Source organism: Abrus precatorius, unplaced genomic scaffold (assembly GCF_003935025.1).
Source record: "Abrus precatorius isolate BTA unplaced genomic scaffold, Abrus_2018 Scaffold11, whole genome shotgun sequence".
NCBI lineage: Eukaryota > Viridiplantae > Streptophyta > Magnoliopsida > Fabales > Fabaceae > Abrus > Abrus precatorius.
Window position 1 is genome coordinate 14191101 of NW_020874303.1, and position 27735 is coordinate 14218835.

General features: G+C 35.4%; 1 protein-coding gene across 13 annotated transcripts; it reads left to right on the forward strand.

The window, feature by feature from the left end:
• The first annotated feature begins 231 nt into the window (after positions 1-231).
• On the forward strand, positions 232-27513 carry LOC113856296 (protein LNK2). Of its 13 annotated transcripts, none has more exons than XM_027488066.1 (9): positions 240-563; positions 15669-16002; positions 16187-16316; positions 16863-17166; positions 19217-19727; positions 19863-19921; positions 20026-20183; positions 26383-26750; positions 26850-27241. In XM_027488066.1, exons 1-8 carry the CDS (start codon positions 540-542, stop codon positions 26723-26725), a joined length of 1863 nt encoding a protein of 620 aa, XP_027343867.1. In that variant the 5' UTR covers positions 240-539; the 3' UTR covers positions 26726-26750; positions 26850-27241. The 13 variants fall into 13 exon arrangements, 10 of the variants coding, with proteins under 10 accessions (XP_027343859.1, XP_027343867.1, XP_027343860.1 ...); XR_003502883.1 differs by adding an exon at positions 25591-25740 and having other exon boundaries at positions 277-563; positions 15669-16005; positions 19217-19921; XM_027488064.1 differs by lacking the exon at positions 26850-27241 and adding an exon at positions 27254-27513 and having other exon boundaries at positions 277-563; positions 15669-16005; positions 19217-19921; positions 26383-26557; positions 26642-26750.
• Positions 27514-27735: the final 222 nt, after the last annotated feature.

A 27735-nucleotide genomic window follows, 5' to 3' on the forward strand; every position in this document is an offset into this window, starting at 1 on the left:
GCGGGGCCCACCCAGCTCACAGGAAACCCATCGAACGAGCTAAAAACGACAGCCCCAAAACCCGAAACACAAAATGAAAGAAATAAAAAGAGAAGAAAAACGAACCAATGAGGTTAGAGCATTTGATAGGGCGATTACTGGCCACTACTTTAGATACTTTTCCTTTCACACGTGTCTAGCGTGTGGGCCCCACACTCCGATTCTAAACCATTCACCCACCCACGTGACGTCACGTGCACCCGACCCCATACACTGTCTCTCTTCTGTTTCCTCTTTCCCTCGCTCTCTGGAACTCTCGGGTACCGTTTTGCTCTGTGAAGATTGCAACTGAAAGCTTCGGCTCTCTTTCCTTTCTGTAACACTTTTATCTATCTGCGAAGCGCGAAGTGTGAGACGACGCCGTTTCGTTCTGGACTCGATTTAATGGTGTGCGTTTCTCTGTGATCTTGGGGTGAATTCGGCGATGAGTGAGCTAACCCGATGCCTGGTGTTTGATTCTGGTTTTGGCGTTGTGGATTGTGTTGCTCGAATTATAAGAAATGTTTGATTGGAACGACGAAGAGGTGAGTGAATTTTATTTTTTTAATTTTCTTTTATTGTTTAGTTGAATTTTTGGTCAGAGTCAACGACTCTTGTTGTTTTTATTTTGGTAGTTTTTTTGGGTATTATAAGATGTGATTAAACACTAATTGTTGCAATGAATTTGATGATTTTTCTTATTAGAAGATTGAGGTGAAGATGTAGTTTGTGCAGCTGTTAAGAATTTCTTTCTTTCTTTTTTTTCGTCTTGGTTTTCTTATTGGTGAAATGTTTATAATTTTTTGTGTCGTCAAATATTGGGAACTGTAACAAATATCTGTTTATGTTTGTTATGTCTTTTGGGGCCTATCTCTCAGCTAGAGAGAGAAAGAGAGACACAGAGAGATTATGGACTATGGACTATGGACTGTGGACTAGACCCTCCAGACAGTAATTTGAAATTGATGTTCCAATATCTACATATTGCATGAAATGGAATAGTAAAGGCAAGTTAGGAATTGGTTTCAGTAGATTTCTGAGTGAAGGTTTATGGTATTCTTTTGGCCCTGCCACAATTTGGAAATGGTAGTGTAGATGGTCAATATCCTATGACTGTGGTCATTACTCACTATCAGATATTCAGATGCCTTAAATTTACTTGTGCATTATTGGCAAGATGGAAGGCTAACATAATTATCAGGCAATCCAGGGAAAGACATGAAAAATCAAGAGTATGGGATGATTTGTTGATATCTTCTGTAAATGGGCTACTTTTTGATTCACAGTGTTCATTGATTGCGCAGAATAAAGAGGCTGGAATCAATTCCTGCACTAAACATGGATTTGAGTGAAACAATAGCAAGTACTTGGTGGATTTTTATTGCACATCCCTTTATCTGATTTCCATGTTCTTGGACACTTTCATCTTATCATTGTTCATGGAAACAAGCATTGCTGTCAGGAAATTATGAGATTCAATTGAATTGAATGAAGGACAGCATATTCTCAGTAGTTCATTGTTTTAAAGGAATCTAGGAATCTCTAGCTAACTTGAACAGTGTTATAGGTTTAAAATTTAGTTAGTTTCGCTTGGTTGATGTAGAGTGTTCACATATTTTAAGCACAGATCTTTGTAACTAGGTATGTTGTGCGGTTAGATTGTATATGTATATCTGACTTCTCACTAGTGGCGTTGACTCTATAACCAGATTCCCGCAGCAGCTTGCCAATTGATATGATTTTTCCCATTAAATTTCTTTGAAGTTTCTGATGGATTTCTAGAGAAAACAAAGGATACTGAGGTTTTGCTTGAAGACCACATCTGTCAGAGGTAGCAGTTGACTCTGTCACACCTGAAACCATTGTGATATCTAACAAGGTGAGATGAGGAAGATACTAAAAATTCACCAACTTGGGAACTGACACCCAGGGCCAAAAGAGACACGGTGTGCTGACATGGAGAATGGCATCAATAGTGAGATGAACGGCAGTGTGAAGGGTGGCGCGTGGCATACACATGCCGTTGATGTGACAGTGTGTGGACAACCGGAAGGTGACAGCGATTGGTAGGACAGCCGATCAAAGGCTTTTGGGACTAGGGCTGAAGTCTCAGGCTGAATGGTGGCCGGGTGAGGACAACTGGGGTTGACAGTTCTTGAAGTGTAGCAATTTTTGTTGTTGTTATCAGGCCCATGGAGTGTGAGCTTTGATACCATCTTGAGACAGAATAGCACAAACAATGAAGGCAAGTCTGAATGTGTGAATTAGCATTCAGAAGCCGTGATATTTATAATTACTGTACAAACCAAATCCCTTGATTATAGGGATTGAACGAGAAATTATAGCTATCATATGACACAAAGTTAGAAATGGGATATTTAGTGCAAGACCTTACACCTTTATGGAATGCTATGGAAAGGTTAGACTGATTTTACTCCAAGTTGACATACTCAATATATGGATTAGAAGTCAGCTGGACAGTCTGTACAATTTTAAAAAGCACATTACCTGGTGTGGGCTTTCATGCTCTTGGCGCTGTTGAGGTTCATTCATCTTTATAGTATCTGTTGAGAGAGAAAATATTAGTATCATTTGGCCCCTGGTCATTGATTGTTTCATCTCCTCTGTTTCAAGGCTTTCAGAACATGATATAGCCTGCGGATCTTTATTTGCAGCTTCAATGTTTGACACTTTTCTTATTTGACTTATTATTTTTCTCTTCAGATTTTTTTCAGGAGTTAAGAAATCTTATCCTAAAAATCCTATCCCTAAAGTTTGGAAATAACTATTTTGAACATCAGATTTTTTTTTCCAAGATTGAAAAATCTGACTGTAAAAATTCTATCCCTAAGGTCTGAATGTATTGCTGTGAGTTTTCAACTCTTCTCCCCCCTGAAGATGCGTACAAAAATACAAGGTGTTTTCAAAATCAAGGTAACATCCATGGTTTTAAAATTCTTTTTAGAAATAGGATCAAAGCACTTGTAGTGTTTGATTGGATGCATAACCAATAAACACACTCTTTTGCTATAGGATCAAGTTTATTTTGATTTGGTTCATGAGGTGAACACAAACTGTACAACCAAATATCTTTATGGGCAAGAAAGTGGATAGTCTATTTGTTGGAAAAATTCTTATGAAAATATCCAAAAGGGTTTTAGATTTGACACTTTTTTTGGTATTCTATTGATTAATTAAGTTGCAATCTAGATTGCATCACCTCAAAAGATATTTAGGTATATTGGTTTGAAATAACAATGCTTGAGCAACTTCCAAGTTTATTTTTTTTTATCTCTTGGTCACCCCATTTAGCTGTGGGGTATCAACACAAGAACTTTGATGGATGATCCTTTCTCGTCAGAAGAAATTATTTAAACATTGTTGAAATATTTTCTCCCTTTGCCACTACCAAAGATTATTATTTGTTACTGAAATTGGGTTTTTATCAATTAGGAAACCTTTGGAAGATTCCCTCTACTTCTGAATTCTCTTTCATTGAGTACACCCAAGTCAGTCTAGTTTGATAATCTATGAAAGTGAGAAGCCCCTTCTTTCCTAGGGGTGTAGCATCTTGACTGGCCCCCCTCACATTACTATGAATTAGAGTAAATGGACTAGACTTTTTGTAAGATTGAAGGGAATAAGTAGAGTGATGAAGCTTAGTTAATTTAAGTTTTGCAATTAATTGAAGAAGGATTTATTCTTGAAGTTTAGGAAATAAGTGTTTTAGATACAAGAAACTTGGATGACCTAATCTACAATGCCACTCACATTATTTCTTCATCCCAGAAACAGTTCCATCTTTGAAGATTTAGATGCCATCTACTTCTTTAGCACTGCCAATCATTTCGTGATTTCAAATATTGAAATTTACAAGAGTCAAAAACCACAACTATTGCAATTGTACAAAAGGTTGCACATAAGTTAAGGACATGTAGGACATAATGGAGAGTTAGTTAACTCAAAATGGATTCAGAATCAACACCAACTATTGCAGTAAAAGAATTGTTAAATTTGGACTTTAAGTCTAACTCAACCCCAAAAGTTAGTGTGTAAGGTGAGGATTGCTTTGTCCTCTATAAGCTCTTATTTAGCCATATCTATAGTTGATGTGGGACTTCAACAAGATTAGAGATTTAGAGTGTGGAAATTGTAAAACTTTGTTTTTTTTAATATAGCATTGTAAGCTGTGAGATCAAGTAGGTACCACTGAGAAGGTCGCAGGGCCAGATAAGTTGCACTGGGAAATCCATGGAGCCAAGTTAATTGCATTGAGAAAATTTTTAGGGTTAGAATTTTTTTTCAATCTAGGGTGACCCAGTATTAGATCTATAATAGGCTCTGATACCATGTTTAATTTGGGCTTTAAGCCTAATTCAACCCCAAAAACTAGCTTTTAAGGTGAGAATTGTTTTAGCCTTTATAAGCTCTTATTTAGCCATATTTATAGTTGATGTGAGACTTCAACAAGAACCATATGCAATTTTAACGTTTTTACTTTAATATACTTCGAATAATTCTCTAGGGCAAGCACTTCCCGACTCACAGAAAATAAGAATAGAAGTAAATTATTATTCAAAAGCTGTCAACTGTTTATAAAGCCTATTTATATGCCAAACAAACCCTAATCCCTAAATAGGCCTGAAATAGAAACAACAACAATCAAACCTTATCCCGCTAGTCTACTAGGTGAGGTTCTTTACATAGATCACATGATACTATTGAGTTTGATCAAAACCAAAATTTCAAAAAATATTATTAATTAAAAGATCTCTTTTAATAACTTTCTCTAAGGTTCTTTTGGGTCTCCATCTACTCCTTTTTATGAGGCTGAAAGTTGTGTCATTCTCTCTCTTTACTAGTACTTCTAAAGGTCTTCTTTACACGAGACCAAATCATTTTAGACAATTTTGTTATCTTTTTCGTTATAGGTGCTATTTCAACATTTTCATGAATGTGATAATTTCTTATCTTGTCATTTCTCGTGTGAATACCTATCTACCTTATATTCTCATTTTTGTGTTCTTCCTTTAAGACTCAACATTTACTACCATATAGTATAGTTGGTGTATTGGAATATGATAAAACTTCCCTATTAGAGTATACAACTCGGTTGTATTAGTTTTGTATTAGTTTTTCTCTTTTCTAGCATTATGTTTTAAGCTATAACTAATCTGTATTAGTTACAAAATCTGTTATGACAATTGTATTCTGACATGGTCGTTAGAACTCAATTCCAACCAATGTTGTCAAGATCGCGATCTTAATCGTGAGATCGCACGATCTTGCTCAACCTCCACGATCTGGATCGCAAACAAGATTGGAATCAGCCAAGATCGCTGGAGATTGCGATCTTTTCCTATAAGATCGTGGGATCGTCAATCCGATTTGATCCTGGTGGTGAAGTAAGATATAATGACCCGGATAAAACTACCTGTTTCTCATTAATTTTTGACCCACTTATACTACTAGAACCCTATCGCATGTGGTGACCAAACTTTGTGTCTGCATCTTCTTTGTGTTTGTACTTCGTGTGGGTGGCTTTGTAATGGGTTCTTCTACGTGGGTGGTTCACATTCTGTGGGCATGCTTCTGCGTGGGTGGTCTACATTCTCTAGGTATTGTGTTCGCGTTCCTTGGGTGTGGATATTCTTTGCGCGGGTGGTTCGCGATATCTGTTTTGGTGTTTCTTGAGCTGCTGTTTGCCTGTTTCAATTAGTGGTTCACGTTTTCTGGGTGTTTTCTATCCTCTAGATATATCGTGGGCTACTATTTCAGTTTTGTCTCACATTTGGCAGTAGAGATGAATTTTTACGTCTAGTTATAAATACACCTTTCAATATAAATCTATGAGTGAGGTTAATTTAAATAAACACTTTAATAGTGTTACTACCTAAAAGTAATTTATTAAAATTAATTTTCAACTTTATTAATAATATATTATATATTAAAATAAAATAGTGTAATAAGACATTAACTTACTTTTATGTAAAATGGTATAAAATTAATTTTTTAAAAATTAATGAATATCATATTTTATAAAAGGTTTAATTATGTTTTTAGTCTTTATAAATGTTGGTTATTTTGTGATAAGTTCCTACAAAATTTTTTGTTAGGATTTAGTCCCTGTTTTTGTTAGGATTTAGTCCCTGTAAAGTTGAAAAATTAAGATTTAATCCCTGCCGTTATTCCATTATTTGTTAAGTGTTGAGCTGGCTAACAGAGATTCAGTTCATTACTCCACGTGGCACCACATGGCAATTCATGGCATGCCATGTCATTTATTATTTTTATTTAAAATTAATATTTATAAATAAGTTTTTGAATATATTTTATATAATTACATAAAAGTCCCTCTAACTTTCTTTGTTTCTTCTTCCACACCCTTCCCCTCCCCTTTGGGCATCCCATCTTAACCAATTACAGCTATTTGATGAAGATGGGTCACATTATTATAGATCCTGTAAAAATAATGAATTATCGCAGAGCATGATGAACAACTGCTTGATCAAAGTGAAAACAAACGTGTGCAGGCCCCACAAGGGTGAGATTGGGATATAGTTGAGCACCCCACAATCAGGTAACCAATCTGGTGGCTGGATGGCCAAAGAAAAACAGATTGAGAAATCATCACACTTTAATCCAACCCTCAAAAAGAGTGTCTCCTCACCCTTCATGAACACTTCCTCAAAAACATTCTCCATCTTTGAAGTCAAAAGGCACAACAATGCTGACTCCGCTTGATTCATCGATCTCGGCCACAGAAGGAGTATGCAGTAAAACAATGGACTTGCATGGCACGGAAAGGAGCTAAAAAGAATTTACTAAATATTGAAGAAGAAAAAATGACTGTATAAATTCACACTTACAGCTCAAGCTAATTCTATCCTATTATAGAATATGGAACGAAGTAAAAATTTAGTTAGCACACAAAACACACAACTCTCAGTCACCATCTTGGTCGGCACATTCTACTTACAGCAGAAACTGCCAAGCACCTGAGTTTGCCCTACTTGTTAAAGAATAATCCATTCTTCTTTACTCTCCTTTTCTCCCCAGCCTGCAGAAGCAGAAAAATCAAAGGAAGCCTTGAATATACTCCTGAGAACTGGTTCAATATTCAATATAAAACATTTTACTCAAGAAATAAAATAAAAAAATCGAATCAAAAAGTAGAACTAAAAAGAATAGATGAACACAAATGTAGTGAAGTAATATTCTGGCTTTCCAATACAGTCCTAAGAAGTGAAGTGACAAGAGACAAAAGGAAAGGTCAGAATAATGACTTTACAAAGCTCAATACTTCAAATTACGGAAGCTAAGGAAATCTAATTAAACAATCCCGTAAGAAACATATGTAGTATATGCTAGTTATTTATAGGTTCTACATAGGTTACAGTAGAGTTAATCATTTACAACAATGACAGCTAAATTAAACAAAAATGATGATCTTGAGAAACCAATCCTCAAACTTTTATCAAAGTAGAAGCTTAAACAGAGAAAAAAAAAATCAAGAAATAGAGAATCACAGATGACTATTACAAATTGCAACCATTTGAAAACTTGACATGGTTACTTCTCTTTGTTAGATAAGTAATTCTCTTTCCTGCTTAGAAATTAAAAAATGATGACTCCAATTGCATTGTGAGTAAATTAATATATTAGCAGCTTTGCCTGATGGATTCACTTGAGACAGAAAAATAATTAGGGTAAAAACTTAGTCTAGTCTTGTCATTGATAGGTACTTATAATTATAAATCTGTACAAACTAAATCCCTTGATTATAGGGATTTACTAAGTAATTATAGCAGAATCCTAATTACATTATTTACATAACAAATCAGATTTTTATATAAAAGGAAAGAAGGTAACTATATTAATAATGGAAATACGAATATTCTCAACACTCCCCCTCAAGCTGGTGCATGTATATCATATGCATCAAGCTTGTTACAAATGTATGTTATCCTTGGACCTCGAAGTGCCTTGGTAAGCATGTCAGCTAATTGATCATTAGAATTCACAAATGATGTAACAATCTCACCAGAAAGAACCTTCTGACGAATGAAATGGTAGTCAATCTCTATATGCTTGGTCTGTTCATGAAAGACAGGGTTAGAGGCAATGTGTAAGGCTGCCTGGTTATCACAAATAAGTCTCATAGGTCCTACCTCACAAAACTTTAACTCAGCAATAAGCTATTTTAGCCATACAAGTTCACATGAGATGTTGGCTATTGCTCAATATTCAGCTTCAGCACTTGATCTAGCAACAACATTCTGCTTTTTACTCTTCCAAGCAATAAGGTTACCTCCAATCAATACACAATATCCTGAAGTTGATCGTCTATCACTTGGGCAACCAGCTTAATCTGCATCTATGTATGCAACAATATCAATATGGCCTTTGTTTTCATAGACTAATCCTTTTCTAGAGGAACCTTTGATGTATCTCAAGATTCGAATCACTGCATCCCAATGACTATCACGAGGGGAGTTAAGAAATTGGCTCACAACGCTGACGGGAAAGGATATGTCTGGCCTAATCATAGTAAGATAATTCAGCTTTTCGACTAATCTTTGGTATCGATTTGGATCTGAATACAACTCCTCCTGATCTGACATAAGTTTGACATTTGGATCCATAGGGGTATCAACTGGCTAATAATCCAACATTCCTATTTCCTTCAAAATATCAAGAGCATACTTTCTCTAAGATATGGCAACACCAGTTTTCGATTAAGCTACTTCAATCCCAAGGAAATATCCCAATCAACCCAAGTCCTTGGTTTAAAAATGTTGAAACAAATGCTGCTTGAGTCAGGTGATACCATTATGATCATTGCCTGTGATAACAATGTCATCTACATAGACAACAAGATAAATGCACTGATTAGTAGAAGAATGTTTATAAAACACAGAATGGTTTGCTTCACTGCGAGTCATCCCAAATTGTTGGAGAACTGTACTAAATCTATCAAACCATGCTTGAGGACTTTGTTTAAGGCCATATAAAGCCTTACGTAACTTGCAAACAAATCCTTGTGATCCCCCTGAGCAACAAAACTGGGAGTTTCTCCATATAAATCTCTTCCTTTAGATCACTATGGAGAAATGCATTTTTGATATCTAGTTGATAGAGGGGCCAACAATGTGTGGCAACCATGGATAAAAAGAGGCGAACTGAAGTCATTTTTGCAACAGGTGAGAAGGTGTTGCCATAATCAAGCCTGAAAGTTTGTGTGTAGCCTTTAGCAACTAATCAAGCTTTTAGCCAATCAATCTGTCCATCTGGACCCACCTTAATAGCAAACACCTAACGACAGTCAACTGTAGATTTCTCAGGAAGAGAGGGAACAAGTGTCCAAGTCTGGTTGGATTCTAAGGCCTGCATCTTGTCAATCATAGCCTGTTGCCACCCTGGGTGGGAAAGTGCTTTTTGGACTGTTTTAGGAATAGTAATAGAGGAAATAGCAAACACAGAGGCAAAATAGGAAGAGGATAAATAATGATACCTCAAGAAATTATAAATGGGATGAGGATTTCGAGTTGAATGTGTACCTTTTTGAAGGGCTATTGGCAAATCAACAGGTGTCTTAAATGGATCCGAAGTAGATAGAGAAACTAGCGTAGGAGATGAGTGGCCTGAATACTCAGAAACTACTTCCTCTAGCAGAATAAGACGAGGTCTACACTGATACGTAGCCAGGGGACGAGGAATAGCAGGTCAAGAGGGATTAGGAGACTCTGGCACATCAGAGATTGAAGGATTAGTGACAAGGGGAATATAGTAAGGAACAGGAAGAATATGGGAAATTGAGTTTGGAGAGACTGATGTGGTGAAATATAGTGTATCTTCAAAAAAGGTGACATCAGTTGACGTATAAAAGCAATGAGTGGATGGAGAATAACACTTGTATCCTTTCTGCACCCGAGAGTAACCCCAAAAAGAGATACTTAACAGCACGAGCAGATAATTTGTCAAGCCTTAGAGTGAGATCATGGACAAAACAAGTGGAACCAAAAACACGTGGGGAGACTTTAAACCAAGAGTCATTAGGGAATAAAAGTGAATGAGGTACTTTGTTATTTAAAGTAGAGGATGACATCCTATTTATTAAAAAAGTTGCTATAAGGACAGCATCACCCCAAAATTTTAAAGGTACATTAGCATGTAACAAGAGAGTTGAAGTAGTTTCAATAATATGACGATGTTTTCTTTCTGCAATGCCATTTTGTTGAGGGGTGTGTGGAAGTGGATTGATGTAACATGCCATGAGAAGTCATGAAATGATTAAAAGATGCAGAAAAATATTCTTTGGCATTATTACTATGCAAGATACGAATAGAGTGACCAAATTGTGTTTGAATTTCATTGCAAAAATTCTGAAAAATTGTAAATAATTTTGAACGCTCTTTCATTAAGAAAATCCAAGTACATCTTGAGTAGTCATCAATAACAAAGTACCTATGTCCTAAGATAGAATTAACACGACTCGAACCCCACATGTTTGAATGAACAAGATCAAATGGAGATTTTGCTTGACCATGGACAGCACTCGAAAAGGAGGCTCGAATGTGTTTACCTAATTGACATGACTCACACTCCAAAGACTGTAAATGAGAGATGTGAGGAACCATGTGCTTCAATTTATTTAGACCTAGATGTCCTAGGTGACGATACAAGAGAAGAGGGGAATCTATAACAATGTAGACAACTGAGGAAGGGGGTTGGAAATAATAAAGACCACCCGATTCAGATCCTACTCCAATTGTCTGTCCCGTACTCCATTCCTGTATAGAGAAAGATTCAGCAGGAAATGTTATGGAACAGTTATGAGTGCGAATTAGAGACTAAAAATAGGAGGACTGGGTGTAAAGAAAGGAGCAAATTTAAAGAAGGTGACATCAGCCGAAACTAAATAGCAACGAAGAGCTGGAGAGTAACAATTATGACCTTTTTGAGACCTAGTATAACCTAAAAAAACACATTTGTGACAACATGGTGAGAGTTTATCAAGTCTGGGATTAAGGTCATGAATAAAGCAGGTGGACTCAAAGACAGAGGAGGGTAAAGGGTGAAGGGACTGGTGATGGTATAAGATAGAGTGAGGCACTTGATTTTGAAGAACTGAGGATGACATTTTATTAATAAAGTAACATGCAATAAGAACATCACTCCAAAAACGATGAGGAACTTGACTTTGACAAAATAGAATACAAGCAGTTTCAATAAGATATCTATTTTTTTTTTCGTTCAACAACCTCATTTTGTTGTGGAGTATAGGCAAAGGTCTGATGAAGGATACCATTAGAAGCCATAAAATTTTGAAATTGATTAGATAAGTACTCACAAGCATTATCACTTTGTAAAGTACGAATTGGAACACCAAATTGAGTTTTAATTTCAAAAAAGAACGTTTTAAAAATAGAAAATAACTCAGAACGATTTTTCATTAAAAATAACCAAGTACATATAGAATAATCATTAATAGAAGTAATAATATTTTGAACCTAAAGTAGATAAAGTATGACTTAGATCCCACACATCAGTGTGAATTAAAGAAAAGGGAGAAGTAGAATGACAATGGACACGACTAGTAAAAGAACAACGAGTATGTTTTCCTAATTGTCATTAAGTCTATCACAGTCAATGTTATCAAATAACCATTATGACAGCACTATAACAGGAATCGGTGGCGATTTTCATACTCTCTGTCACAAGCATGACATTTTATGGCGTTTTCCGATGGTGGCTGTGACATGCATAGCGGTAACAGCAGCCATGGCAGAAAAATGGCGGTTTTGTAGAAAAATGGGTTTTTTGCAGGAAAAAAATGGGTTGGGTCACAAACCCAACCCAGTCTAGAGAAAAAACCCACAGGCCCAACCGTAAAAATAATTGTTGCCATTCTTTGTCTCTCATTTCTTTTTCCTTTGATTTGTGTTCTTCACTCGTGGTTCACCTTCCATCTTCTGTTTTTCATTCCTGTTGGGGTTTTGGGTCTTCTTCAACCCCTATTATTTTGGTGATTCTTGCTGCTACAGCTCCAACAACGATTGCTCCAATCCGGTGACTAATGATGGAAGCAAAACAGAGACAAATTAGGGAAGGGAGCCACCCTCAAATTAGAGGATGAGAGATGTGCCCTCTAAAAAAACAGAGACAGAGATGTATATTGGAGAAGGGAGCATTGAACAAAAGTGAAGAGAATGGGTTTGTGATATTGTTTGATAAGATTATTTTATCCTTTAAAAAAACTTAAAACATGATCCTTTTGAGGGCAAAAGGGCAAGCTAATTTTTTTTAAAGAGAGAAGTCTTTTTTATCCTTAAAAAACCCCAAAAACTGTGGGACAAGAAAACTAGACATTTTTACCCATTGTTGGACTGGGGACAGAACCCCTTTGCTGCCACTATTGCATCAGGGACAGGAAAAGTAGACATTTTTACCCACTGTTGCACTGGGGGACAGAACCCATAAGTGAGTAGCAGAAGATGAAAAGATGAATAAAAAATAGAGAAGACAACCTAATAGAAAACCCAAAACTGATTTTATTATATTTATTTTATATTGAATTATGTGTTGAGCTGTGGGTTACACTACTTATATTTTTAATTGATTCTTTTTTATCATTTCTTATGACTTATATAATATTTTTTATATTTATTTTATTATATTTGCCATAACCTACTATGGCAGCTGCCATAATTTTATGGCAGTTTTTTGGGTTTCCGTCATACCTACCATCTGCCATTGATAACCTTGGTCACAGTTCGCATTTTGCTCACTGTTACTATAACAAATCATTGGAAACTTCAGCACTTAGCTGTCAACAATGCCTTCCTAAATGAAATTCTTGAAGAAGTCTACATGACTCAGCCACTTGGTTTTGAGCATTCAAATAAAACTTTGGTATGTAAACTCCAATAGGCTCTTTATGGCCTCAAACAAGCTCCAAGAGCTTGGTTTGAAAAACTAAGAAGCACTTTTCTCACCTATAGTTTTCAATCCAGCAAGTGTGATCCCTCTCTCTTTGTCTATAAAGTTGCATCTACTGTGATTTACATGCTGCTTTATGTAGATGACATCATTGTTACTAGTAACAATCCTGATTTCATTCAATTTCTAGTTGTGAAGTTGAATTGGAAGTTTTCTCTCAAAAAGATTTGGGTGATCTTGACTATTTTTTTGGGATTGAGGTCAATAGTCACTCCAATAATTCTCTTTTGCTCTCTCAATCCAAATTTATTCGTGATTTGTTGACTAAGACTAATATGGCTGAGGCTAATGCTATCTCTTCACCTATGGTTGGTGGCTGTAAATTGTCCAAAACTGGCACTGAAGATTTCTCTGATCCTACTCTGTATCATTGAGTTGTTGGTGCTCTGCAGTATACTACTATTACAAGGACTGCAATTAGCTTTTCTCTTAACAAAGTCTGTCAATTCATGAGTGCTCCTAAGGAACCACACTAGCAAGCCGTCAAGAATGTCCTGTGTTATCTTAAAAGCACTCTTCAGTTTGGTTTGTTCATACAGCCGAATTTTTCGACTTCCCACTATTCCGTTTATGCTTATTGTGATGCTGCTGACTGGGTGTCTGATCCAGATGACAGACGCTCCACCTCTGGTGTTGCTATATTTTTTTGCCCAAACTTAGTTTCCTAGTGGTCTAAGAAGCAATTTGTTGTTGCTTGCTCCCGTACAGTGGCAAAATACGTAGTTGGCTCTCGCTTCTCTTGGATTCAGTCACTACTCTCAGAACTTCAAGTCTCACACGCTCCTATCATATTTTGTGACAATCAAAGTACTATTAGTCTTGCTCATAATCTTGTTTTGCACTCCAAGATGAAGCATGTTGAACTTGATTTGTACTTTGTTTGTGAGAAGGTAATTTCCAAGCAAGTTCAAGTGGTCCATGTGCCTGTTGTTGATCAAAGGGCTGATATTCTTACAAAATCTCTTTCACCCTCCCCTTTCACTGTCTATAGATCCATGTTCAGAGTCGTTGCCAAACTTTCTGCCAAGCCCTCTTGAGCTTGCAGGGGGATATTAGAGTATACAATTCGGTTGTAGTAGTTTTGATTTCGGTTGTATTAGTTTTTCTCTTTTCTGGCATTCTGTTTTAAGCTAGAACTAATGTCACAGATTAGTTATTAGTTAGTTACAAAATCTGTTATGACAACTGTATTTTGTCATGATTGTTAGAACTAAACTCTAACTATATATATTTGTGTAACTGATTCAAAACTCAGCTTTTAGAATAATATTGGAAAAACTCTTAACGAAGTTTCTTTTCTTCTATCTCCCTTTTCTCTCTTCCTTTTCTTCCTTTCTTGGATTCTCTTATTCCCTTTCAGCTTGATAGGTACTTTATGGGTACAAATAACTCATTATATCTTTCCCCACTTTAACCACTCAGCTTATATTTTTTGAGTAACATCTTCATTGATTTTTCCATCATTTTTTAGAATTGATTCCAAGTATCTGGACTTTGAGACTTGTGGCATAATATCATCTCTAATTTAACTATCAACGCTTAACTCTCATCTTGTTTTTTTGCAAAAATTGCAATGCACATACTTTATCTTACTTCTACTCAAGCGAAAACTCTTATATTCTAAAGTCTCCCTCTATAACTAAGGCCATAGAAAGCCCCATCAAAATTAAATCTAAAATAAAATGAAATCCCTAAATAGCTAAATAATTTCAAAATTAAAACCTAATTATAAAATCAAATCCTAAATTAAACCATATTTGCAAAATCAAATCTGTAATTTATAAAACAAATAAGTAACCCAACTACATCATGAAAATGCTCAAATCTGATATTAATGAGAGTAACTAGGTAAACAAGTTGATCTTGCCATTCCCATCCTAGGTACGCAGAAGCAACATCTGCATCACGATCATATTCATAGAGATGTCTTGGTGGAATTGTTGTTGCAATAAAATCTTGAAGTCAACGTGCCCTTGATTACTCCTTCAATTTGCTGTTCTGAAGAAGGTAATTTTTGTCATCTAACTTCACTAAGATTGAGAGAATTGATTGGTCATGGAATCCAGCAGAGTTGATGAGATTTGCTGAAGCCTTGGAATCAGATCAAAATTGAAGACTATGATACCATATTAAGAACTGAGAATTAGAGAGAATAATAGAAAATGCTAGAAAATGAGGGAAATTAGAGAAAGCTTAGAGAGAGAAGATATGAGGTTTCAAAATTTTAAAAATCTGATTTGTGAATCTTAACTATTCTGTACAAAGTTCAGCCTTGTATATTTAGTGTGTGATTCAGTTTCTGCGTGATGCACACAACAGTATACACTAACTGACTTACAAGATAGAATAACTGCTTAACTATTATTTTAACAGTAGAGTACTGCAGTGATCCAGGGACCACTCTAATATCTATCCGTCATAATCAGAATGAATAATTAAATGGACATATCCTTCATTAGTTTCAAAGGCTATTTGATACGTGGTAATAAAGTTGCTGTAAATTTTCTTATGTCTTGTCCTCTTGCTTTGTGGATTTCTATTTTTCCTGGTGTCTATTAATGTTACAACTGTCAACATCTAGATTGTACTTTTATTGTTAACTTCAATATCGTCAATAATATTAATATTTAATAATTAATTGTTTTCAGCTTGCTAACATAATATGGGGTGAGGGAGTCGAGAGTGATGATCATATTGTGCCTTATCCAGAGGTAAATGAAGATCTCAGTGACAAAAAAGAATGGAATCAGGAAGTTGCTGCAACTAAGCTGAAGAGACCAGAGGCTAAAAGTGATTTTCATGAAAGAAAGCTAGGAAGCAGTTCCAACCTTGATAACAGTGGAGAACTACCTGCCTCAGGATATGGAACAAATTCATGGCCTGACTTGTCTTTATCAAGTGCTGCTAAAATTGACAAGGGTTTCCTGGGTACTGAAGTATCTAAAAATTTAAGTGAACATAGCAAATTCAGTTCATCAAGAGGTGGTAAAATTGCTAATTGCTGGAATTATGACTAGATAACGTGTCTGTCTATGCGTTTTTGTGTATGCACAGGCCTCTGTCTGTTGATACTTTTTCTGCTTGTCTAACCAACATTATATTAAAAAATAATATGCATTAAATTTTGTTATATTTTTCCATTCTTAATTCTGTTAATGTTTGACAGAAGAGACTATACAACATGAAAAGGATGCTGAGATTTTCCAAAATGCTCACGAAGGTAAAGAACAAGGTGATTTTGTTGACTATGGCTGGGCCAACATAGGAAGTTTTGATGACCTTGATCGAATTTTCAGGTAAAGTAGATTATCTCCATCATACTGTATAATGCATGTGTCTCTTGTAGCATTATGATCACAAGTGTATTTGATATCATATTACTCTTTTTCCAGAATTACTGAAGTCTTAAATGGACTAAAGCTTCTCTCTCCTGTTATCCTATTTATGGGAACTGTTGCATTTACTACTTTTCACAACTTCTTAAGTTCCTTCTTTCAAAATCAAATGGAAAAATATGTGTAGCTGTGCACACTTGTAGCTGCAATAATATAGTAACATAAAGTGAAAAAAAAAGGGAGTGATTACACAATGAAATTTTCGAACAATTTTACTCCATTTTTTTGAAATTTGAACTTTGAATGATCATCAATAGGTAGTTTTACATCCCCTTGGCTTTCACTAATCACTATACAGTGCATGTAGATGGATAGCATTGGAAAGAAGTTTTGTAGTCCTGATTAACAGTGAATGTTTATAGATATACATCTGTTCTTAGTTATTAGTCTTGTATCTTACAATGGCATCTATCTGACTGAATATTCTCACAAGTGATGATTTTGCAGCAATGATGACCCTATATTTGGCCATGCAAGTCTTAATAATTATGATGAGCTTTGGTCCTCTAAAGATGAGAGTAGCAATGCAGCACCTTTACCTTTGAACACAAGTTCATCAGGTGCTTTAAGGAATAGAACTGAGCCTTTGGAAATCAAAGAAGAATATGTTCAATGTAATGACGAATCATTGGACCTCAGCTTCGAGAAGATTGGTGGTCCTGCATCTCAAGTTATACAAAATTCACACAAAATCCCAGCTGATATGGGAAGTGCTGGAGTTAGAAGTAAGCCTACTGGAAAAGCACAGCAGGTATGTCAATTGTCAAATATCTATACTATTTTGCTCTCTATCTTTATGGTGGACCAAGACAATTTCACTTTTATCCTTCAAACTATATGTTAACATACCTGTTTGTTGTCAATATCTGTTAGTGCTTACTGTTTAGAGAGTTAGTTGTTGATATCTGTTAATTTGTTGGGTTGAGAGAGAAGAATTAAGGAAGATTGTGTATAAATAAAAGGAGGTTGGGAGAGAAGAGTATCTTGCCATTTGAGAGCTAGGCCCTTTGGGCATTGGGAGGTGCAGAGCCTCAAAGTTCTGCTGTGTTTTATCTTGTAATTAGGGTTTATCCCTATTTCTTCCTGATAAGATACAGGGGAGGAGGACCACTTCTGCGACCTCTGGTTTATATTCTGCAAATATTGCAACAGAAAATGAACAAACTAAAAATAAATCCAAAATTATTTTAGAAGCATAAAAGTATATAATGCCACCATCTATAATGGAATTAACTGAATATTTTGTAAATATTCAGTAATTATTGCTAGGCTTCAATATGTGATTGGTCCCTATAAATATAGCACATTTTGTGACAAGTCCTTATAAAAAATTTTATTAGAATTTAGTCCCTAAAATATTAAAAAGTTGGGATTTAATCCCTGATGTTAACTCCCTTCTGTTAAATGTTAAGCTGATTGACAGAAAGTTAGCTTAGCACTACCACATGACATATCACATCATTTAATTTTATAATATTTTATTATTTAAAATTAATATTTGCAATTAAGTCTCTAAACACATTTTAAATATTTGCAAATAAGTCCCTCCTCTTCCCCTTCCCCTTCTCGTTCCCTACTACCTACCCCAATCCCAACCCCAAATAAGTGCTAAAATAAAAGAAAATGTTATTACACCCCAATAAGTTATTACGTCCAACTTGGTCAACTTTAATTTTGCTACTGCATATCCATAGAAACTCTTTATTGTCCACTTCTTGGACTTCATAGCCCCTTCCACAGGCAGAACCACAATTGGGCAGTTTGATGTTAATGATACCTCTTCCTTTGTGACCAGAAACAGATGTAGTATACTCATCTACAAGACCATGTCTTGATTTTGGAATTACAAAATAACCTTGGTCAAATGCACCGCTTTTATTCTGCATGTTACAACCATTGAGGAATTTTCTACTGAGGATGGCATGTCAGGTTTAATCACAAAAACAATGTACAGCTTATTATTTGGAGGAGTTTTCACAACCACTCCAAGCAAGTAGTCCTGGGCATGTAAATCAATCATGGAATGTGATAAGCATCTATTACTGGGTGAAGGAGCTCAATATATACTAAAGATTCAAATTGTAAAACAATAAATGAACACGTCATAACTCAAACAGTACCTTAAATTTAAATCTATGGCTTAAAATTTTGGAAGGACCACAGGGCAGGAAGCAATTATAGTTTTAAAAGTAGCAGAACTATGGTTCGGTATCAAAAGCTTTGGATACCATGATAGAATCCATGTACAGAGAGAAAAGAGACAGAGAGAGAACTGGGAGAAAGTGAAATTCTGATTTTATTGAATAACAACAAAACACATACAATTCAGATCAATGATGAATAGTTATAGAAGCTTACATAAGAGAAAAATACAAACTGCTAATCCTTAATTCGATTACAACAGAAACAAAAAAACAGTTACAAAGACAATTGTCACTTAAAGAAACTGATATGAACTACACTTGATCCGAACTACACTCATACACTAACATGTTATATCCAATTTTTTAATGTTCTTTAGGAGTTTAGAGGCTAGTCGTTATATGTCCCTTAATAGCTAGTTTGAGGAAATTTGAAATACGTAATCTAGCATTTTTAGAAATCACCTCTTTTGCATTCAAAACTGATTTTTTATGTCCTTGGGTGTATATGTCTTATTAGATGTGCATGTCCTTTTATACACGGTTGAAGAACGCCCTTGACATAATTATGTGACAGCTCTAGCACAAAATTTATATTCACCTGTTTCCTTCCCAAAGTCAATCAAGTATTTGATCTACGTTATTTCATATATTGTGCAGGTTTTTAGGCAAAAGAATATTTTGAAAACTCGGAAAAAACTGCAGGTAAAACAAGAAGGGAATGCCTTGCAGGGTTTTTATGGTAATTGGTCTCCTTCAGCAGCACCAGAAAAACAATTTGAGAATCAATTGGCACCTTCTGTCATACAGTCTTCTCCCTCTTCAATTCTTGGACAACAGAAGCAGATCCAAGGCCCTGAAACCCTATATCAGAATATCATAAATCCATACATGGCATCTTCTGTGTATGGGAACCTTACCAATACATATCCTGCTGTACCAATGTTATCACAGACTCAGTCAAGAGATCTTCGGCATCAGCCAGCACTTTCTGGGTATGAAGTGTCTCCTGGTATAGTGAATCCTGTGATGAATTCTGTGGACTCACTCAGGCCCCAAACCATGACTCCTCAAGAGAAAATTGAAAAATTGAGGAGGCGGCAGCAAATGCAGGCAATGCTTGCAATTCAGAAACAACAGCAACAATTGGGCCATCAAGTTTGTAGCACTGGTAAATCCAGCACTCAAAAATGTCCTCCAGAAATTCAAAGTCATCATAGTGATGGAACTGATGAAGATCTAAGAAATCTTCCAGCTCTAGATCCCCCAATTGAACAAGATGATTCTAATACAATATCTGTGGCAGTTGATAATGATTTTGTTGAAGACGCCATTTTATACAGGCTTCAGGATATTATATCAAAGGTATGGTTGAATTGATACTTGCTAATGTATTATATGCAGTATAACTGTTTTCTTGTATACTAATCCGGACATGGCTACAATCCCGAGGCAAACTTTTTCTACAGTTAGACATCAAAATAAGACTCTGCATCAGAGATAGCTTGTTCCGGTTGGCACAGAGTGCAATGCAAAGGCATTATGCTAGTGATACTAGCAGTACAAACAAAAGTAGCAGAGAAGAACTTGAAGTTGCTGCAAGGGAAGAAAGCAATGTCCAAAACAGGTTAAGAAAGCTACCATAATACACTAATAATTTAAATGCCATTACTAATTGCATGTGTTAAGCACTGAATATTATGAATTCAGTATCATTCCTTCATCTCTGATGAACATCAAAAGCAGAAAAGGAGGAAAACAGTATAGGATGTGAAAATACCTGGTGCTTGTGAGTTCTGTGTATTTCCTTTTTCATCACCAATGGACAAACTCAAAATGGAAAAAGTCTGAATACATTGTGGTTTATGTGTCCCTAGCACCACTTTATGAATAAAATATCTGGTGTTTGAGTTTTTCGCTTTTATATTCTTGGAAGTCCAAATCTTCCTCTAAGATTAAGTCCATCATTAGGACAAAAGTTTGTAATCAAACTACTACCAATGTCATGTTGCAGATTCCTAGGAAGCAAGGATACATGTACACGGGAATACAACAAATTTAAAAAATTATAGGACACAGCACGACTATAATACAATACATAAAAATAGTAAAAAATAATATGAAAACACAAATCCTAAAGCAAAAAAGAATTATAATTTTACCATGGTCATTTTAGACATGATAAAATGATATCATTTATTTAATTAATATAGTATTTTCATCTCTATTGATGTAAAAGGTTAAAATTTAAAATAAAAAAATTGCAAAATATAAGTAGAAGTGTCTATGAAGTGTATGACATAAATATGTATATGACACGATATAACATAGATATAGCTACTATTTTGAACTATCCGTGGTTTCTAGGCAGATACACAGGCTGCATAAATATACTACCAGTGCATTGTGCTTTTACAAAATGGGGTCTCAATGACCAACAATGGAAGCAGCCACATGCTATGCAACCTGATAATCTCCTTAACAAATATTCCTGCAATAGAATGAGTAAAAAAAGGGAATGCTTGACCAGAATAAAATGGCTACTCCATCCTTTGTTATATTATGCCCCAAAAATCCACCTAGGTCTGTCCAAAACTACACTTCTTTCTATTGGCAAAATATTGATGTTTCTATAAAGAGGAGTGCTAGCAACACACTATTTGTAATACACTCTTTATTGTTGGGTTGAAATTTATTGGGAATAACAAATTATGAATGGGATTCATTAAATGGGACATGGGACCCACATAATTTAATGATTTTCAATAAATTTCAACAAATAATAATAAATATATTTGAAAGAGTGTATTAAAGAGTGTTGCTAGCATTTATCTTCTATTAAATAGGCAGCACTTGCTCAAAATCAGTGGTTGTTAAGATGCATAACTATTCTATTACTATAACAGAATTAAGATAAGGATAGTGTTAAATAGATGTAATTATAGTAATAAGGAAAGGTTATCTTTGTAATTATTAATTAGGTAACTGAATATTCTGTAATTATTATTATTTTCAATATAAATATATGCTCTATTGTGTAGTTAAGACACAGATTTATCTGCATGTTCTCTCACTTTTCTCTCTTTCAACATGGTTTCAAAGCCTTTTTGGTTTGAATTTTGGGCCCACCCAAAAAGGCTTTGAAACCATGTCCAGTCCTATTAGGCCAGGTGTCCAATCCTGCAATCTAGTTTGAGATGGGTGTGTTAATATGTCTCCCATCGGCTAGGAATAGGGCAAACATACTTATTCCCTATAAGGCTTGGGTAGCACTCCTCCTTAGATCTGGCTTTATGAGACTAATTTTAATTCAAACATCTTTGGTGTGATTTTTTCTACCGGAAACCAACTTCATCTCTGTTTTCCGGTCATTTCCACTACTACTCACTGTTGTTTTTTATCTTCCCTGCTACTGTTTATTGTGGGTGCACTGTTCCAATAGCTGATGACCACATGATCTAAACCGCCTCTTTGTGCACAACCTAATGCAGTTGGACCCGCATCGATTAAAGGATCTAACCTGTATAGCCACCACTGTTACTGTGTGTGGAGACGTGTGATACCATTTCCCCTACTATTGTTGACACTGATGGCTTCTCCATTCCCTTTTAGATCTGTGATTGGTTTGCTTGATTTTGCTTCCTGTAGCCATTGTTTGGCATTTTTCACCCTTTTTTACCTCAATTTCTCTTGCTTTTGCATTGCCCCATGGCCGAGGCAGCTTCATTTACTCTTTTTGAGCTTATGGCTTTAAATGTGCCTTCAACTTCAGATTCTCCTCCCACCTATAATGACTTCCTTCAATGGTAGAAGGAGCATCAAGCCTCAAGTTCTGCTACCTCTATTGCACACACTAATAATTCCTTCACTAGTATCTCTCACTCTACCTCTCTTGCTCCATGGTCCTTGCTTCTAGGGCTACTTATCACATCACTAGTAATAAGTCTCTTTTCTCCTCTCTTTCTGCTTCTAATTATTTACCAAAAGTTATTATGACCAATAGGTCTCACACAATCTCAGGGTCTTGGTATTGTTCATCCCCTTTCATCACTATTTGTTAATAATGATCTTTAGGTTCCCATGTCTCCCTTTAATTTGTTATCTATCCATCGTCTAATTGGTTTTTAGATGGCATCGTATCCTTTACTAAAAGACTGTTTTTCTACAGGACCACAGTTCAGGACAGATAATTGGTACTAGATTTGAGTTACAAGGACTTTATAAACTATATCCTTTTGCTCATATTGGTTTTGTGGTAGACTCTCCTCTCTTGGTTCATACTCAATTAAGTCATTTCACTCTTTGAAAGTTAGAGCAAATGGTACCCTGTCTCTCCAAACTATCCACTTTGTCTTGTTGGAGCCTCTTTATTGGACTAAGATTCATGCAATCCATTATCCTTACTAGCGCCTCCAAAGGTCTTCTCCGTACATGACCAAACTACCTTAGATAATTTCTGACATCTTTTCCACTATAGCTTCTACTTCAATATTTTCTTGTACACTATCATTTGTATCCTATCCTTTCTTGTGTGTTCACTTATCCACCTTAGCATTTTGTTTTCTATCACTCTCACTTTTTTTTTTTCATGTTGTTCATTTAAGGCCTAACATTCACTATCATATAGGATAGCTAGTCGTATTGTAGTATGGTAAAACTTTTTTTCAACTAGAGAGGTACTTTACTGTCACAAATAACTTCTAATGTATTTTCCCACTTTAACCATTGAGCTTATATTTTGTGAGTAGCATATTCATTAATTTCCTCATCATTTTGTATAGTCGATTCCATGTACCTGAAACTAGAAACTTGTGATATAATATCATTTTCAAGATTAACTTTCAACACATTATTCTCATCTTGTTTTTTGCTAAACTTACAATGCATATACTCTGTCTCGCTTCTACTCAAGCAAAAACCCTTAAATTCTATAATTCCATCGTAACTCAAGTTTAACATTAACATCTTCTTTCGAAAACTCGACCAACACTATATCATTTACAGAAGCATGTACTGAGGGGTAATCTTTTGTTTGTCATTTGTAAGCACATCTAAAATTAGATTAAACAAGTAATGATTCAAAAAAGAGCCTTAATGTAGACCTATTCCAATTGGGAAGTCCTTAGATACGCCTCCAGAAGTTCTCACACATGTAATTACTCCTCATACATGTCTTGTATAACCCAAATATACGCTATATAGACCCCTTTCTTTTCTAAATCCTTCCATAGCACTTCTCTTGGTACCCGATCATATGCCTTCTCCAAGTCAATAAAAATCATGTGTAAATCTTTTTCTTTGTAGCGATATTTTTTTATTGTCTTCCATAAAATATATATATATATATATATATATATATATATAATAGGAACAAGATCTTTTTACACTAGTGTAAGTCTAAAAACTCTTATACTTGATTTGAGTCTTTCATTTAACTTACATCTAACAGACTATAATTTATTACTTCACTGACCGTTAGATGTAAATTAAATGAAATGCTCAATGTAAGTTTCTAGGCTTACACTGGTGTGAGAAGGTCCTTTTATATATATATATATATATATAGAGAGAGAGAGAGAGAGAGTTTGGTTTTTTTGGGTGTAATAGTGGAAAATTTGACACATAAGTCACTCTTACTGCAACTCTACAGAACCGTACATGAGATTTTCACATCATATGGCTCCTCGTTCAATTCTTTTGAAGTCACTGGATCCGTTTCCTCGTTCGAGAATCTTCCCCCTTCTTCCACTCTGTTCCGAAGAGTAACTAGGACCAATTCAGTCATGTTTTCATGTTCCAATTGAACACTTTCCTTTTTTATTATTCTCAAAGGAGAAGATTATTCCTTTTACCAAACATATGTGAATCCAATCATGATCTTATAATAAGAACAAGAAATCTTTCTCGATCAATCCTTTTGCCCCCTCATTCTTTGAGAATCAGAAAGATTCTTTTCAATCAAGTTTGAATTTGTTTGTTTGGAATCTGGACTCTTCTACTGCATTTTTATGTACTTATTTTTCTTTTTTGATTTCTTTTTTTTTTTCCTTAAGTCTCAGGTTTGATTCTGTAGAATCTGACCCATTTTATCATTGAGCAAAAAGTACGAAATAAATCATATTGATTTTTTATCAAAAGTACTATGTGAAATGAAATTTTCTGTTTTTTTCTTTATCCCTATCTCGTAAGTATAGTGTTTGAATCAATAGAGAACCCTTTCTTCTGTATCTGTATCTGTATGAATCGATATTATTACATTTCAATTCCTTCCCGATACCTCTCGAGGAAAATCCCAAATTGACGGGTTAGTGTGACCTTATCCATGCGGTTATGCACCCTTCGAATAGGAATCTTTTTTCTAAAAAATCTCGGCTTTCGTGCGTTGGTGGGTCTTCGAGATCCTTTTGATGACCTATGTTGTGTTGAAGGGATATCTATATGATCCGATCGATTGCGTAAAGCACGCGGTAGCAATGGAACTGGGGAGAGTATTTTTTATTAGTATTAGGTTAGCATTAGTTAGTGATCTCAGTTCAGCAAGTCCTTTCTTTCATGATGAACTGTTGGCACCAGTCTTACATTTTGTCTCTGTGGACCGAAGAGAAAGGGAGCTCAGCGGCAAAAGGATTGCAACATGAAAGAAGCAAGTCAACCTTTTTCAAATATATAACATGGGTTCTAGCAATGCAATGTGGTTGGAATCTCATGTCAATCTGAATGAATCATCTTTTCCACGGAGGTAAATCTTTGCCTGCTAGGCAAAAAGATAGCAAGTTACAAATTCTGTCTTGGTTATATATATATATATATATATATATATATATATATATAATTTCTGTTGTAGACCTTCCTGGCATAAAACCAAATTGATTTTCTGCAATCTTAGTTTTCTCCCTGTTCTATGTTCCAATCACCTTTTTCCACAACCTTATAGCATGACTCATGAGTTTAATCCCTCTATAGTTTGCACAATTTTTTATATCACCCTTGGTTCTTGTAAGAACCAAAGTGTTCTTCCTCCATTCATCTTGCAGATTATTTACTTTTCTCAATCATGCTGCTTCAGCAAGAAGCAGGGATTCAAGATCTTGAATAGAAAGAAGGCCATTCCAGCACATGACTGTGGTGAAGGAATCATACTCAAGCAAGATTCAAGTCAGATAGCAATGAAAGGAACCAGGAAAGTAATAAAAAATCCTACTGTTCCCATTGCAAATATGCAGAATTGACATGATCTTGATCCCAATGTACATTTGTTTGATATCATGATGGAATTTGGACGTTATGCACAAACCTTTGAATATCGTGGCCACAGATTACAACTTCTACTTGCTATTGCCAAGTCAAGAAATTCATGTTAGTCAGTTTAGTAGTAACTGGCTGAGAAAACCGCTAAGATATCCCACATTGGCTAGGAATAAAGACAAAATACTCTTTGTAAGGGCTAATGTGCAATGTTAAGATAGGACACAGTTAAGATATCCCACATTGGCTAGGAATAATAGAAAACAGTTAAGATGATCGCTGATACCAGATTAGGCGTTAGTTAGCTAGTTCAAGTAAATAGCTGGTTTTTGCTGCTCAGAATAAACATGTGCCTTTGTTTTCAACTGAACACCTATTAATCACAAGAGTAGGGCTTCTATTACCTAGTTTCCTTATTAGTGATGACAGTATTTTTTTTCCAATTAATTTATAAGCATGTTTATCTTGCAAAAACAATGATGGATATAACATTTTGGTAAATGTCATCACCTCAATTATGCTGCGATGATGCTAAAGTTGCTAACTATTGTCACTGTATGAACCGCGTATTTGTATGACAGATATGCCAGGATCCCTGATGTTGAAACAGAGACGAATCCCATTGATAGAACTGTGGCTCGTTTACTTTTTCATAGGCCTATGGAGTCAACCCAAAACTATTCTGACAAACTGGAGTCACCTATTTCTACTAAGGTGCAACGTGAAAGCAAAACAGCTAACCTGGTGAACTTTCCTGTAAGTTGCTTACCAAATGAGGACTTGAAAAGTAATCAGCAACTCTCCCGCCTTGGGTTTAAGAATTCTTGGTTTGAGGCCCAGTCTATGGATCAAATTAAAAACAGTCCCTGCATAGACACATCAGAGAATGCATCCAACACACAGGAGCTGGAAGCTTCACAATGAAAAGAGGTTCACCAAAAATCTGAGGGTAAACCCTTCCTTATTACTTCCATGTTTATTGTTATGCTTTCCTCTTTCAATTATATATGGATTTACTGGTAATGCAAATGTTTTATTTTATTGTCAGCCATTTGGATCATAATCTGGCGCAAGTATCACAGTAGAATCCTGAGCACCAGTTCATGCATGCATGTTATCAGTAATATTAATAATGTTTCTGCTGTTTAAAAACATGACAAGATGTATATCAGTATCTGACCATACTTAAGGTCGTGAGTGCTAAGTTTTAATCATAAATAATCAAAAGTGCCTAGCAAAGCCACTCAGATGTCAAATTCTATGTCATATTTCTGTATGTATGACTTGTCATACCTACCTCATCATAATTTACGTTTTATGTCACTATTTGAGATTGAGACATGAACTTGCGATTATTAATTTCGATTTAAGTGTGTTGTCAGTTTTGGCGAAAAATTGTGCGGATATAACAAGCCATAATATTTGTCTTCATTTTAATATTTTAATTTTAAGGTTGACTGGCAATTCTTAGATGGGACAGTTGCCTCGGTTTATCTCCTCATTTCACATTAATGGCATTCATGTCAATGCCTTTTTTGCCATGCTTTTGAAGACAAAAATGGTTGCTAATGGATTTCTGACAATGCAGTAAATATTTGCTTGAACTCAATTACCTTTTTCTGTTTTTTTTTTTTTTTTTTTGGTCGAATCTCAATTGCCTATTTCAGTAGTGTTTTGATCCTCGCCCAGAGCCCGAGTGCTTGATAGACTGATGACTATATTATCTTTTATAGGCTGATGAAATCACATTTTAATCCTTATAGTCTCAGATTTTGGAGGAATTTGGCACCACCCACCCTTTTTCTGTTCTCTGACCTTGAATCATATTCAGGTTCTATGTGAAATGTGTGCTTAATTTCAGAATCTGGATCTTCAATATCGTTAGAACTGTTATTTCTTTGAATACAAGAGAAATTACATGCGTGAAACAGAAG

Excerpts from the sequence above, each read along its gene's own strand:
- LOC113856296 (XM_027488057.1), top strand. The coding sequence starts at position 540 with ATGTTTGATTGGAACGACGAAGAG. Across the intron at positions 16,317-16,862 it reads GACCTTGATCGAATTTTCAG|CAATGATGACCCTATATTTG; the intron begins GTAAAGTAGATT and ends ATGATTTTGCAG. Across the intron at positions 20,184-26,382 it reads GAAAGCAATGTCCAAAACAG|ATATGCCAGGATCCCTGATG; the intron begins GTTAAGAAAGCT and ends TTTGTATGACAG.